Source organism: Mixophyes fleayi, chromosome 1 (assembly GCF_038048845.1).
Source record: "Mixophyes fleayi isolate aMixFle1 chromosome 1, aMixFle1.hap1, whole genome shotgun sequence".
In the NCBI taxonomy this organism is placed as follows: Eukaryota; Metazoa; Chordata; class Amphibia; order Anura; family Limnodynastidae; genus Mixophyes; species Mixophyes fleayi.
The window spans coordinates 355,973,385-355,989,386 of NC_134402.1; the positions used below are offsets into that span (position 1 = coordinate 355,973,385).

The following is a 16,002-nucleotide window of genomic DNA, read 5'->3' on the forward strand; positions in this document are numbered from 1 at the left end:
TTCTTTTAAACTTATCAGATCTTCCCTAATGCTGTCATATGTGTAAAACATAAGAAACAGTGTTGTCAAAATAAATCCATCCACTCCTTCTGCTTCATTTGTATAAAACAATTTACATGGGTAGAAAACAGTAACACATTAAAAATATCTGATCATTTTCTATGAACGCAGTTCATTTTGAGTCAATGATATTTTATCATTTTACATTTTTAATGAGCTAATAGCATAGCAGCTCCAGCTCATTTTAAAAGATGCAGAAAAAAATTTCTCTGCAGATTGTCTACCATATATGTGGCTACAAATTTAAATAATAAACGATGCTAACAAAGTGAGGGGTGCGTTAGAACACCAAAAACACATGGGGTCTCATTTCACAAAATCTTATAAAGCAGAAAAAGGACCAAGTGAATGCACTGTGCTCACAAATATTAATCCTTAGTAAGAAAACAATAGATGAGAAAAGTCTACCTCGTTGAATGTCAAAAATTGCCCAGAACTGGCACAGAGACTCCAGCTCCAACAGATATTAGCTTCAGTTTTTAATTAGCAATGCCAAGATAAGGAGCTATGAATGAAAAAATGTAACCATTGCAAAAATATACAAAAAGGTAGGATAGCCGCCTTCAAATATGGATTTACAACAATGACATATCTGTCCAGCAACAAAAAAAACAAAAACAAAAAAAAGACAAAAATTACAACACCACATACTTTTCTGTAAACGGCTACATGCGAGTTTAGACAACTGGGCATGTCTCAAAGATGCCACAAAATCTGAGGGAAGATATAATGGGACATTTTTACCTTACTTTAAAAACGTTTCTCTGCAGTCCAATGAGGGGGACACTGGAAATATTGGGGTTTTTGAGGTGCAATAAAACGAGCTTGGGCACTTTAAATCTCCCACAAAAATGTTAAACCCCCTCCCTCTATTCCAATTAAAGACTGCTGGGACTACTGTATTTTTCTAACCAAGCCCCAAGGACAGAAGGACAGAACTCGAGAGAGATGACAGTAATGATCTTAACAAGGGAAACAGAAAGATCAGAAACAAGAACCAAAGTGGTGGGAGTCCAGTGCCCTCATTGGACTCTGAGAACGGGATTTAAAGTACAAAGATCTAAGTTTCTGTTTCACCAGTGGGGTACATTGGAAACACTCGAGACGTCCCAAAAATGTTCTATAGGTGGGTACGCTCAGGAGTAGGAATCCGCAATGCCTTATGTCTATTTTTGTGAACTTATATTCGGAAGATCAGGTCGCTGCCTGGCACAACTGTTCAGCTGAGTTCCAGTGCCACACCATCAAAACGGCACACATCTGGTAGAATGTGCCGCCACATTTTCAGGTGCAGGCTTTCCTACCCCAATGTAGGCCTGGTGATTTACCAAAGTAATTCACCAAGCAATCGTCTGCTTAGATGCCTGTTAAACTCTCTTGTAGAGGGCCAAAAAGGTAATTTGTCCTATGCAAATAGGTCCTCAAAGCTCTGACGACATCCAGAGGGTGCAATACTCCATAGATTTAGCCAGGTGAAAAGCAGGGACACAATGTCCTTATTAAGATGGAAGTTTGAGCCCACTTTGGCCTGAAAGAGCCTGCAAAGAACAACCCTGTATTGCTCAAAGATGAGAAACTGAGATCTACCACACCTCAGCTTCGAAAGAATCCCTGGATGTGGAGTTAGCAATGAGAAAGGAATATTTACAGTTTCAATCTGGAATTCCCATGAGTGAAACTGTGCAAAATGTTCAGACTTGAAGATAAAGACAGTATTGCCTAGGAATTTCAAGCAAAACTGAACAGACACCACTCTGCAAGATAACAGGGACTTCACTACTCTCCACGTAAGGAGAGGATTATCTCCTGTGGCAAGAACACCATCTGCTGGGCAGTGTCGAAAGCAGTCCCAGGAAGATCATACACTGGGAAGGAGTCAGGCTGGATTTATTGCAGTTGATGATGCAACATAAAGATTCTAAGGATTAGGCTCTCTCTCGAACATTCGCTTGCATTAAGGCGGGGAGCCCACATTGATCAGCAGATCGTCCAGCTTGGGAATAACAGTCAGCCCCCTTGATCTGAAAAGGGCAGCCATCACTGAGATACTCTGGGTGAACACCATTAGTGCTGGGAACAGGCCGAAGTTTAGAGACTAAAATTAAAAATTGTGGGACCATACAGCAACTTTGCGAAGACACTTGTGTCAGTCCCAGACTGCAACATGCAAGAACGAGTCCTTGATGTCCATGGACGCCACAAATTTGCCATGTTCCATACATTTAATGACAGACCTCAGTGACTCAATCTTGAACTTGTTCAGGTATTTCAGGTTTAAATGGGCCTAAAGGTCCGCTCCAGTTTCTGAATCAGGAAGAGATTTGAGTAAAACTCCAATCTATCTCCAAAACCGATTATCAAAAACTGTCTGCACGGTGACGTCAGGAGACCTAGGATGCATCTGCGACTTACAATTCCATTCACTCAGGCATTTGATGTGAAATTGAACCACATGTCTTGGAGAAGCATCCTAACCATGGAATGTAGGCAACCTGCCAATCATGCTGTTTGTCTGAATGTCTAGTACTGCAAACACCCCAGTTACCAGGCATAATTAAAAGGTGAGGAAAAACGAGAATACAGTTGCAGTGAACAATCCCAAGATGGATGTGTAACTGCAAAATAGAGTACCAGAGACTCTGCATCCACTCCTCTCATGTAGGCCCCTGGGACTGACCACAACTAAGGGAAACAGTGCCGGCTTCTTCTGTACAGATGTTGATGAAGGCAACTCACTTTAGGCATTTAGCAGCTACTATGTCTGTGGAGATACCGGTAATCGTGGAAAAAATAAGACAATGATAAAGATTAAAAGATACTGGCTGACATGGTAACCTAAAGAAAAACATGCTGCCAGCTCTGGCAAGCACTTTGTAAAAACGAAAGTTCTGGTAGCCTATGGTGGTATACAGGGGAGGAGCAAGAACTTTTGAAGGAAGAGTTAAAGTGTCCAAGATCCTGTTCTGTTACCTCTATACCCCAGTGCTTCCAGTAACCCTGTGGATGAAAGAGAGAGAGAAAAAACAAAAAACAAAAAAGCAATTAACAATGGAAGAACTCTGCAAAAAGACTGCCATGAGGAGGCCTAGCAGTGTAAACAAGTCAACTATGAAAAGGAAATCTGGCACACAAAACTCACTTAGAAAGATTACCGTAATAAGGTCAATGTAAAGAATAAAAGAAAAAAAAAGGCACCCCAAATACTCTCAGAGTATCAAAAGCCTTCAAAGCATGGATTAAGAGAGGATATATCATGGAGAAAAGGAACAATACAACAAAAAAAGATACGGACATGAAAGTCCCGGTCGAACATAGATCCAGGACGATGCAAGCAATGGTCTTGTTTAAGTGTTAGAGACAGTATTACATGACAGTCACAAACGGAAGATGTTAAAACTATAAGTCAGTAAACAGTTTTAGATTCCTTCTCATAGGTCACATCTACAGGCACACTTAAGGTGAATACGTCACCTGCACCAGTAGAAGTATCCAATTTGTGAGCTGAAGCAGCATGCAGCTTTGTGGTCAGTACATTCTATTTTTGGACCTTAACTAATAATCTTAACTTGGAGGGGGAATATCTGCAAAGCATGTCCTTCTTACAGAACATGCAATAAGGAAGACATTGATAGTCAAACTTAAAATAAAAAGTAACCTAATGTACAAAAACCTAGAAATATACATGGAAACAACCAATAAATTCTATCCTGACAACTTATACCAATGCTAATTATTTTAGAAAGTGGAGTCAATACCAAAAGGGGAGAAACAAATTGAGGCACTTCATGTTGTACTGTGTCTGTGGTGAAGGAACAAACACCACAATTGTCTACTTTGGAGTTTCACGGGAAAACACAATTTTCATTATTTATAGTTGTAAAATAAAAATGTGTGCTGCCTTCCGAGTGAAAAGAACATTTTAATCAAAGACTGACTATAACTGAACTAAATTATCTATGACTATAAAAAGACTGCCTAGATCTGAGAAAATCTGATTTACAGCAACCCACCATTTGGAGCACACGCTTGGAACTTGAGAATATCCACAAGAGTCCTTGCTATCATTTTCTGATCTTGTTTGCACTGAAACAAAAATATATTTATATGTGTTTTATGCATATACAGAACCACAATTATAACTATATTTATACATCACATACAAAAACATATATACAAATACATAAGCGCACACACGTTAAAAAAACACCTAATTGCCATTATAATTAACACACATTTTTTTTATATATACATATACACACACAACTCCATTCTGCGCATTCTAATAGTACCCACATAATTGCAACAGCAGTAAATAAATCTGATTTCATTGTGAACAGACGATGGTGATAAACACAGATAGAAAAGGGAGACACAAAGCAATGCAAAAATGTTTAGTAAAAGTTGCAGGAGGAAATGAACGCTCCAAACAAATGTATATAAAGTGTAATCGGATAAATAGTTGAAATCTAACATGGGAAAATTACTAGTACCTCACATCCCTTCTTGAATACTGCAATATTTTGACTACTGCAACCCACCAAAGTTTTTCTGAAAATAAAAATATACTAGGAAACTTCTCAGAACAGAAAGATTAAACAAATCATTCTTCTAAAAATTACCTGTTCAGAATAGCCTGGACTCTCCTGTAATGCTATTCTTGCCCACAATGACAGACGTTCCACTGTTATTTCTACTTCAGCAGGAGAAATAGACTTCAGAAGATCCAGGCATTCATCTCCCTGAGGATACATTATTTACAGTGCTCAATGTTTTAAAACACATCTGTTGAGAAAGCAAAACAAAACGAAAACACACACACCACTACAAAAAATATAAGAAACAAAGAAATGTGAAAGCACTCCAGAATCTCAATCTTAAACCTCTACTAAAATCAGAAATTGATCATAGCTAGTAAAAGAATTTTAAATTAGATTTGTTGAAAAACAGGCAACTAATTAGAGACAGAGTTGTTTAGCAGAGGAAGAACAATGTGTAAGGAAAATCAATCTAGATGCAGTATGCAAAACAGATTGTAGGAGCTCGAGTCTGATTTTGGGAAGACCAGTAAGGAGGAAGTTGCAATAGTCAAGGCGGGAGATGAGTGCATTAATTAAAGTTTTTGCAGTGTCTTGTGTGAGATATGTGCATATTCTGTAAATGTTTCTTAGATGCAACATGATTTAGATAGAGATTCGATGTGGAGAACAAAGGATAGTTGTGATTCAAGGATTACACCTAGGCAGCGAACTTGAGGGGTGGGATTTATGGTTATGTTACCAACAGAAATAGAAATGTCAGGCAGGAAGCATCTCTTTTTGGGTTGGAATATTATTAATTCTCTTTTTGAAAGATTGAGTTTGAGATGGTGAGCGGGCATCCAAGATGAAATGGCAGAAAGACAGTCAGTATCGTGAGACAACACATATGGTTAAAGATCAGGAGAGGATAGATAAATTTGGGTATCATCCGCATAGAGATGATAATAAAATCCAGAAGAGCTTATTAGTTTTCCAAGAGAAGTGGTGTAGATAGAGAATAGCAGAGGACCTAGGACTGAGCCTTGTGGTAACCCAACCGATAAAGCAAGCAGAGTGGGGGTTGTTTCAGAGAAATTAATACTGAAAGAGCAATTAGATAGGTAGTATGAAAACCAGGATAGGAGAGTGTCTTGAAAACCTAGGGATTGTAGCATTTGTATGAGGAGAGAGTGGTCAACAGTGTCAAATGCAGCAGTGAGATCCAGGAGAATTAAGACAGTAATGGCATTTAGTTTTAGTTGTGATCAAATCATTGACAATCTTGGTCTGTGCAGTGTAGAGCGCGAAAGCCTGAGGAACCAATAGGTTGTCTACAAAAAAAAAAAAAAAAGGAATGTGAGGCGAGTATAGGCAATTCTAGAGAAGTTTGGAGGGGCATGGGAGCAAAGAAATGGGGTGGAAATTTGAGAGAGAGTTTGGGTCAGAATTTTGTTTCTTCAGAATCTATGTGATGTTAAATAGTTTTGTGTCAAAAAAGACAGAAGTATTATAGGAGTGATACCATTATTGGCTAACCAAAAGAAATTATTATATTTGCTAGCTTTCAAAACAGAGGCCCCTTCATCAGGCAAGTTTACAAATGAATGAGAGAAAAGGGTACAACATTTAAGAGATGTTACATCAAGCAATTTGTACAGGGACAGGGGGGGGGGGGGGGGATACATCAATAGAAGCTTAAAGTAAAAAAACTGGGGTTTTCGTTACGGATGGAAGAGTGGAAGTCCTAGGAGTCCAGAGATCTGGAGTCACTCTGTTGTGGGATATGAAGCGTGTCCATGTAGTGGGTCATAAATTCATGTGCTAGATTGAGTCCTTGAGTCAGTGACTGGAATGTTTTTATCAGCTTGAATTCACAGATTTTTCTCTCCCTGTAATTTTTTTAAAAAATCTTTCAGTATTAAGACTTTTAAATCTGTCATACTGTGTCCTGGTCCAGAGAAGTGTTTACCCACTGGGGTGTCCAGAGTCTTCTTTATTGTGTGTCTGTGTAGATTCATCCTGGATTGCAGTTTCTGCTTGGTTTCTCCAATGTAAATTCCCTCAGAAAATCTTGTACACTGTACCATGCACACCGCATTGGAGGATGTACATGAGAATGTGTCAGTGATTTTATATTACCGTTGTGTGTTGGGTATGTGGACTGTTGGTCGGACATGGGTGCAGGTTTTGCATTTTTTACTTTTGCAAGGGAACGTGCCAGTCTCTGATGGTGATGGGAGGCCACTTTTAACGAGGATATTTCTTAAGTTCGGAGGTTGTTTGTATGAAAGGAAAGGTAAATCTGGGAATATTTCCTTCAGTCTATTGTCTTTCTGAAATATGGGCTGAAGATCAGCAGCAATTTTCCCCAAGTTGTTCATTTGGGGATTGCCAGTGACCACTAGGGGCACCCTGCTGTTATCCTCCTTTTGATTGTAATCCAGGAGGCTATCCCCCTTGGGATTCTTGTGGCTCTGTTCATCTATAACTATTGGATGGTGTCCTTGTTGTAGGAATGTATTCCTCGGTGATAGCAGGTGCTGTTTTCTGTCTTCACTGTCTGAACAAATCCGAATGCATCTCAGAGCTTGGCTGTAAATGATGGACTTCATGTGTCCTGGGTGAAAGCCGTTTCATCTCAGATATGCAGGGCGGTGTGTGGGTTTATGATAGACTGATTTTTGTATAGTATTGTTTTTATTGTATAGGGTCATGTTCAGGAAATGTATCGGAGATCATGAGTACTTGAGAGTGAGTTTAATGGTTGGGAGAAATTTGTTGAAGGAAAGTCAGCAGCTCATCTTAAGAGCCAGTGCAGATTGATAGCAAATAATCAATATAACGCAAGAATGCTAGAGGTTTAATTGTGCAAATTGATAAGAATGCCGCCTCTAGTTTAGCCATGAAAAGATTAGCATACTGAGGTGACATCTTACTACCCGTGGCACCTCCCATACACTGCAGGTATATGGTCTTTTCCAAAAGAAAAGTAATTATGATTGAATACAAACCTGATCATAATCATCATTAATTTATATAGCGTCACTAATTCCGCAGCGCTGTACAGAAAACTCACTCACATCAGTCCCTGCCCTATTGGAGCTTACAGTCTAAATTCCCTAATATAGACACACACAGACATAGACACACAGACAGAGAGGGAGGGAGAGACTAGGGTCAATTTAGATAGCAGCCAATTAACCTACCATAATGTTTTTGGAGTGCAGGAGGAAACCGGAGCACCCAGAGGAAACCCACGCAAACACAGGGAGAACATACAAACTCCACACAGATAAGGCCATGGTCGGGAATAGAACTCATGACCCAAGTGCTGTGAGGCAGAAGTGTTAACCACTAGGCCACTAGTAGTGGCCTAGTGGTAGTGTTGGCATGCGGCTATGCCATCCTCGTGGGGTATGTTTATGTTAGAGTACAGAGACTCCACCACATCCATAGTTGCCAGTATTGAGCCTTCTGGTAGCGGACCCAGGGCAGAAAGTTTGCAGAGAATGTCTGTGGTATCCAGGATATAACTAGGTGTTTGTCTCACCAAGGGTTTTAGAACAGTCTCTATCCAGCCAGAAATGTTTTCGATTAGGGTCCCAATACCAGAAATTATAGGTCTCCCTGGATAGCCTTTTTTATGTATTTTAGGTAAAATGTAGAAGGTACCCATTATGGGATTGCCCGGTAATCTGTCCAGTAGAGAGGATTATCCAGGGTTGAAACCATTTATAATCTTTATCAGTTCTTCTGTGTGTTGTTTGACCATAATCAGAGAGTAGTATTTTTTATCCGAGAGCGATCTGTGTGCTTCCTGAATGTAATCTGATGTGTTCATAATTACTACAGCTCCTCCTTTATCTGCTGGTTTAATGATTATATTGTTGTTAGATTTTAATGATTTTATAGTATTCCTCTCCTTCATATTGAGATTGTGTGTCACTTTGTGGTGTTAGTCAAAAATCTCAGATTTTACTTTGTTTCTGAAACAGTCTATATAGTGATCCATGGGGCAGCACGGTGGCAACGTGGTGTTGATGTACCATTAAAAACTGCACGGGTAATTCAAGGGTACCAGCACTGAATAATTTGGATCATACAGGCTATGCTATGTTTGTTTTTCTTTTTTATATATTCATCTAATGGATACATATGGAACGGATTAATTGAGGAAAGGAATTTCTCCATCTCATCGTGAACATATGTTTTGTCACGTATATATTTAAGAACGGGACGTTTATTTGAACATCAGTCAACTTACAGCTATTACCATTAGCGCCTTCTTCCCTTTAATTTGTTTTTATGTATTTGAATGGCATTGTTATAATGCGTATGGTGAAGTTTTGCATAGACTGTTGCAAATATTCTGACTTGGAAGATTAAAATGGTTGTTTTAGAAATACTTAATTAGAAAGGGATATTTACATTGTAGTAGTGGATAAGATTGTGACTTAGGAAGGATAGTTCAATATACTTATGTGGAATTGATATAGAAAGTAAAATAGTTGAACTATTGCAGATTTAAGTGTAACATGGGAAGAGTTAAGCTCAGTCAGTATATGTGGAATTGGAAAGGAATGAGAAAGTTTTGCATAATTTGTACAGTGTAGTTTTGCATAGACTGATGGTATAAATAGTAGCAACGTCTATGGGGAAGCAGATTGCATGGAAATTGTAAGCAGTGTAAGTGTATATTGTTTATTTAGACTGGAAAGACTTAAACATACAAGATGAGAAATTGAGTTGGTTAATATGGCATCAATATAAATTACATGTTTTCAAGAAGGCTGCCACTGTAAGTTAAAGTGATCATCATAATTAGACAAAATGGCTACGGTGTGAGGTAAATAATATATCTGCTGTGATGCTAAAAGTTTTCATGTGAACGAAATGTGGATAGTGCGTAATGGCTGAATAACTGGTAGAAGTATACATGTGAAATTTTGTGAAATGGATAAGAGTGAAATGTGTTTTGAATGCTTAAAATGGAGTCTAACCTGAGGGTCTGTCTCATTCTTCCCCCAAAACTCTAAACACACACACACACACACACTACAAAAGTACACCGTTCATAACAGGCACTGACTTATACTATGCCCGCCCACCATACAGTTATACACCTTTAACAATAGGTAAAACGAACTTGTGTATTTATAAAAACAGGCGATGTATTGTATGAACATCTGTGCTATACCACCCATGTTAATAGAGCGAACGAAACCTGCTGAATTTATATAACATACTTTGTTATACTGTTTTATAAAATATCTGAGTTTTACAATTAGAATGTTAATTAAGAATACAAAACATTTTAAGTTAAGCTACATTTGTGTGCTGTTTTTCTTGAAGATATAAGCATAAGTTATTATATAAATATTTGTCCTGTGAAATTAGGAAGAGTAAGAATTATATTTCTTAGATTAAATCAGAATTAGCTTTGTGAGGAGCGGGTTAATGATAATAATCATAAAAAAGTTACTAAATGGGTATCAACACATTTGCCAGACTACACTTTTTTAGTTACATGCTGACAGTTAATTTTGCTGTTGGGTGGCTCTAGCAAGACCTCTAAATACTCAGTTTAAACCACTACTAATGTACCCCCCCAAAGTGAATTTGGAGCACAGCAACATCAGATGGCTTTTTGGCATTGGAAAGACTATTCAGAAAATAGAATGCAGAACAACAAATTTTGCAGCAGAAGCCATGACCACAATATTGAGTCATGGCTTCAAAGCAGTTCTGACTCTGCACTTGTACAACCCACATGATGTCTACCATTCTAGCACATCTACTCAACTCTAATGCACTAGATTACGCCACTCCAAGAACCTTCAAAATGTAATTCATCTCTCTCATCTAGATGAGCATGTTGGTTTAGAAAAACATATCCATTTCTAGGTTTCCACCTTTTTTGGGTGGATTTAGGCGACATTTTGGAAGATCTTAACGTAGCATATTCCAGGCCCCTCTCATCATTTTTAAGGTATTCATCATATCAAACCCACTGAATATGTAATTGAATTGTTTCCAATGAGCTACTTCAAGCACATGACAATCAAGATACCAGCAACAACAGCTATCACTGCAATTCCTCAACTGCCAACTAGAAGGAGAACAATGATAATGGTAGGAGGGCTTATTTCACCATTCTATTTAACATTTATTTTTTAAAGAAAAAAAAAAAAGAAACCCTCCATCCCAGTTACTCTACTGTAAGTGAATGACCATCTTACTTGATACCTCACAACTCTCCTGCAATGAGGTCAAGAAGAAAACAGCCTGGGAGAGAGCATGCTGCTTAAAGATTCCACAGTCCAGTTTAGTGGGGTTACAGAGCAATTTAGTTTTATTTTGCAAACTGTTTAATAAATAGGTATAAGATATACAACATGGTAAAAGAGAATATGATAAAAACAAGTGTATTTCAATGTTTATATATGCCTGACATATCCCAGATACTGCATCTTGAGAAGGCTTTCAACTACTCATCTAAAGTTGTTCCTGCATTCCAAGTATGTAAGTTTTCAATATGGCTTAGAGATTCAAAGTGTTGAAAGCATGATTAATTCAACTCCCTTATCAATGTGCTTAGAGCTTAAGAGGCTACAGCTTTCTGCTAAATCGCCTATTATTCTTTCATCGCAACTGAAGACAAAGCAGATTAATAATGTACTTCCTTACAGAATGTTCTTCTATAGTTACATCCCTGTTGTGCCATTTTTATTTTCTTTCGCATGCGAGTGCTGATTCTTTACCACCGTATAACGTCAAGACATGTCAAAAAACAAAAACAAACCACAAACTTACCCTGTTCATGTAAATTAACTGCACAATCCTGAAGATGTAGACTTCTACTGTAGGCAACCTATATGCTTGTGCGATCTTTAATACATCTTCCAAAGATGAAGGGGAATCTTGTTTTAAAATGTATTTTATCAAACCCTTCAAAACAAGAAAAAAACAAATGAAACCACAGACTATCAATTACAAGTAAAAATATATTTCTGGCGTAATGAGTAGCTCACCATAATTTGTTTATCATTTGAAAAATTAAAACCCCTTATTCCATAGTCTCGCAGAAGTTTGTTCATCTCCATGAGTCTATAGCTCTCCTGTAGCAATTTCACTCTTAACAAGAAATCAAAACATTAGCCGATATAAAGGGAGAATATGATTGCTCTTCATAAAGGGTTCATTACTGTCCATTGCCAGCTGGACAGTAATGTTCTCTTTAGGAAGCATTGCAAATATTTGTTAATAATTACAGATGTTAGAAAATGTAAAATGGTAAAATTAACGAAAAATATTTTACAAGTGATACTTTATGGTTTCATTATCTAACCTTCTAAAAAGAAAAAGTGGAGGTGTTGCCTATAATAACCGATCAGAATTTAGTTATCATTTATCTGGTACGTTCTAGAAAATAAACTAGAATCTGATTGGCTGCTATGGGCAACACCTTCACTTTGCTTTTTTTTTTTTTTTATTTTAGAAGGTTGGACAAATCACAAACTTAACATGAACAAACATACAGTATAAATGAAAAATGCACAGAACTTGCCAAAAGATAGCCAAAATCACAGATATATTTGCCCATTTATGTGTGGTTATATTTGATACAAAGCCTATTGCTTGGCTCTCGAGTAAAGCAACAGAATTGACCCGTCTGTCTTGTAATATGCACTATAAACTACAGGGCTAAGCTATCATAATTCCTCCACTACAGTTAAAATTCATAGAATATTATGTACGCACTACAGTTCTATTTCTTTAACAACAATGACTACTCAACAAAATACTTTTTGCATTGTTATATTGTTTGAAGAGATTCAAACACAACCCGATTTATATACTTAAAATTATAGTTGCAGTTTCTTGCAACATTAGCTTGTCAATGGATTACTAATGTGTCATGGATGCAAGTTCCAACCCACATTATTTTATGTAAAAGTAATAAACCACAATGCAGGCAAGAAGAGAAGGCTTGCTTTACCAGAACATACAATAGGGCACATGCATTGAGAAATAGAATTGGACAAGTTATGAAAAAGAATATATATTTTTTAACCATATTTTACATCAATAATAATTGATAGCAGTTGTTAGATGTGTTTCTTACTTAGGGTGATTCATCTCCAAATGTTGCTTGACAAGCTGCTCCACTGCATCACTCCAGGGCACCACAGCACCATACATTATTTGAAGTACAGCATCAAATATTAGCTGCAAACAAGTTAATATATCACACAATGTATGAGCATTTTTAAAAAAAATTGAACAGCCAATTTTGTCAAGAGTGTGCCAAAATGTGAGTTTACTTACATCTGTGTCTGACATGCAACGAATTACAGCCATCGCCTTTGCTTCCCAAGCGGTTTCAAACAATGACGCAGAGCGTGAACTGCAGCGCTCCAACAAGTCCTAATGAGCGAGAAAACAAGGACAGTAACAACACACACTATGTGAATTTCATTTCAAAGCGATAGTTTCAATCAAAATTTGACACACTGAAAAAAGGTCACACATTCACATTCACATTCAATACATTTTATCATCCAAAATAATTTTAATGACAGTTGTATATGTATGACAGGGGTACTTTATATAAACAAACAGAAGGTAAACAAAATAATTAAATCACTGTAACAAAGTGTACATGCAAACATTATCATCTCACACACGTCAGTAAGGCTCTGGTATACAAACACTGATCATTATATAGCGTTGTACTAGCCTAGAACGTCTGACAACAACAGTGTCTGTATCCTGAGGATACGTAGTAGCTAAACTGAAGCTGTATTAAATGTGGTGGTAAGCATATCCGAAAGCATCTTCAGTATAAAGAAGAGGTAGAAAGAACAAAACACACTATACCCATAGTGTGTTTCCCCCAATTCTACATCATGTGGGAAATCATGCATACTTTATTTTCTGGTAATTTGATTTACCTTAATGTACTGAAGTAAAAGTTCTTCTTCCTGGAGGTTATGCTGATGCATATAGGGTCTAATGACCTTTACTAAAGTTGATGGAATAAGCTCAGGGGCCAAAACTTTATCCAACATACGGAACACAATCGTAGTTGTAGTTTCCTAAAATTTCCAGAGTAGTATCAGAGTTCATTACAAAGAAAAAACTGCACTAAATAGATATGATCTGAGGCCACAGAATGTCATTTACCTTTTCAAAATCAGACAGGGCGAGTTTACAATTATATTTCCTGTACAGATCAACCAACTCTTGCAGGCTTGTGACGAGCTTCATTAACTGTTGTACTTCCTCACAATCACCATCCTCTTTCTAAAAATCACAAATAGTAATATATGTATTCCAAAATTCAGAAATTTAAAAACATATTACAAATATTTACCTTTTTTACAGTATGAAAATGCAGCACAAATGTTCACACACAACTATATATAAGAAGTTAATTGGATATGAAAAGTAGTAGTAACAAACACCAAAAAGTAACAATCCTCACTCACCAATGGTATCCAAAGCCAAGAGGCGGCTATGCCAAGTTCTGCAGGATTCTTAGATATAAAATATACTTCTGCCATCTCATAACCATTTTCTGGCCAGTTCACCTACCAAAGAGAAACAATATTTCAGGAAAACATTTAAATAAATTAAACAAACTATTTGCATAAAGATTGAATTAAAGCAGATTTACTTCAAGATACCATTCTGCACAGGGAAAACCCTGTCCCAACAATCAACCACGAGAATACCAGAACACACATGAACAATGCTAAAAAGAGCAATTCCACCAATTTAATAAACACTTATAGAGGTTTATCTTTTATTCGTAAAATACAGCACTTTGCAATGCAGGTAAAATTAAAAGGATATTTATCCCATATTTAGTAGCGACATTTTTAAGACATTTTTTCTTTCTCAAACCTTATTCAAGCTTGAAAAAGAGACCCCAGTGGTCTTGAAAGGTCCCTACTATATACAAAATAAATAATTTTTACATTTTTCTGGAATAGTCACTTGTACTGGCACAGCTTAACCTCCACCCACGACAAGTCTTGGCTCAATTGCAGGAGTGGCTACTGCTGCAACGACGAGATTACTGCCAAAAGCCTACATACTGATAAGACTGGTAACTATTGCTGGATTGGAGAAGAGGCAAGCAGTAGGGAAAGTTATGTCATTGTAACGGAAACTTTAGAAATCTACATTAAATAACTATTGTTTGAATTCTGTGTATGGAAATCCTTGAGTGCTGCCTCTTATGGACTTTATGAACAGCTCTCTTGTGTATAGGTACAAAGGAAGCTAAATCAGAGTGTGAGGGGATGGAATCAAACAAAAAAATAATATTAATGCCACACACTTTCAATATCTATTAAAAATTGGCTCATTAAAATGTATAATATACCGGAAACAAAATAAACAAATCATTTAAGGGCGCAAAATATGACTTAACCATCAGCAATAGTATGTATTTACCATGAGGAAAATTAGTTAATACATAGCTGGATGAAAATTGACCATAAATAAAAGATTTCATTAGTGATGCCTGATCCAAAAGATATTTGAAAACTAGTATTTACAACTGAAAGAGTGATGCAAACAAGTTCTCATACACTTATTTTATATTACAAAGTCTCAGTAGACTTATTTTATTAGGAACAGTCCCGCATTTCATAGTATCGTAACTCTTACATTAAAGTCTGGAAATTAGCAGCAAAGTAACAGATGGAATATCCAAATCATTGTAAATGGAAACAGTAATGCTTTAAACATTCGGACAATTTGCCTCTCTTGGAACTAAAATGGACCATCTATAATTCAAAATGATATAATTTATGATGCTTATAAGCAGTATTTGAAAAGTGGAATAGCTGAGGAAAGAGGAAGAGCAGGAGAACAGGTCATATAGAAACGAGACTACATAATGCGCTATAGTCTAAAACTGCAAACTCCCTCTCCACTTATCTCGGGTACCTCTTTAAGCACATCTTGCTTCAGCTAACAGAGAAGAAGCAGCTTATGGACAGAGCCCACAGAACTCTTGGAGCTAAACCAGTGGCTGATCAAAACCCAACAGACAACAATGTCTGGCTACATTACTTCGCCACCAAAGTCTAAGAGAGGCTCACTATACTTCATCCATTGAGTCCAGATCAAAGACTGTTACGCAAATTTTATAAACACGACTAAAGATACAGCAGGGACATGCCATTTTTAAATATCTGCAGAGAATTTTAGACATTTTTTTGCGGAAAAAAGCCACGAGGTACTCTCAAAGACTGGAACTATTCTAGAAGGGTGAATAAAAAACCGAAGGGACTCAGTCACTTATCCTACACTTTTCTCTCCCAGACTATAATTATTACTGCACTTCTTAAAACGACAAACCTTTCTTTAAAAGGCCATAATGACTAACATAGTTCATATGTTCATCAGT

At 37.1% G+C, this 16,002-nt stretch overlaps 1 protein-coding gene across 2 annotated transcripts in view; it reads right to left on the reverse strand.

Moving 5' to 3' along the window:
• The window catches only part of KNTC1 (kinetochore associated 1), a 197,179-nt gene that overhangs the window by 111,347 nt on the left and 69,830 nt on the right, over nt 1–16,002 (reverse strand). For both annotated transcript variants that reach the window (XM_075177790.1, XM_075177780.1), the window contains exons 24-32: nt 14,069–14,170; nt 13,764–13,883; nt 13,532–13,675; nt 12,906–13,004; nt 12,703–12,806; nt 11,609–11,711; nt 11,391–11,525; nt 4,680–4,799; nt 4,071–4,143 (exon numbers count right to left, since the gene is read on the reverse strand). In XM_075177790.1, the coding sequence (XP_075033891.1) occupies nt 4,071–4,143; nt 4,680–4,799; nt 11,391–11,525; nt 11,609–11,711; nt 12,703–12,806; nt 12,906–13,004; nt 13,532–13,675; nt 13,764–13,883; nt 14,069–14,170 (1,000 nt within the window). The remainder of the gene's footprint in view (nt 1–4,070; nt 4,144–4,679; nt 4,800–11,390; nt 11,526–11,608; nt 11,712–12,702; nt 12,807–12,905; nt 13,005–13,531; nt 13,676–13,763; nt 13,884–14,068; nt 14,171–16,002) is intronic.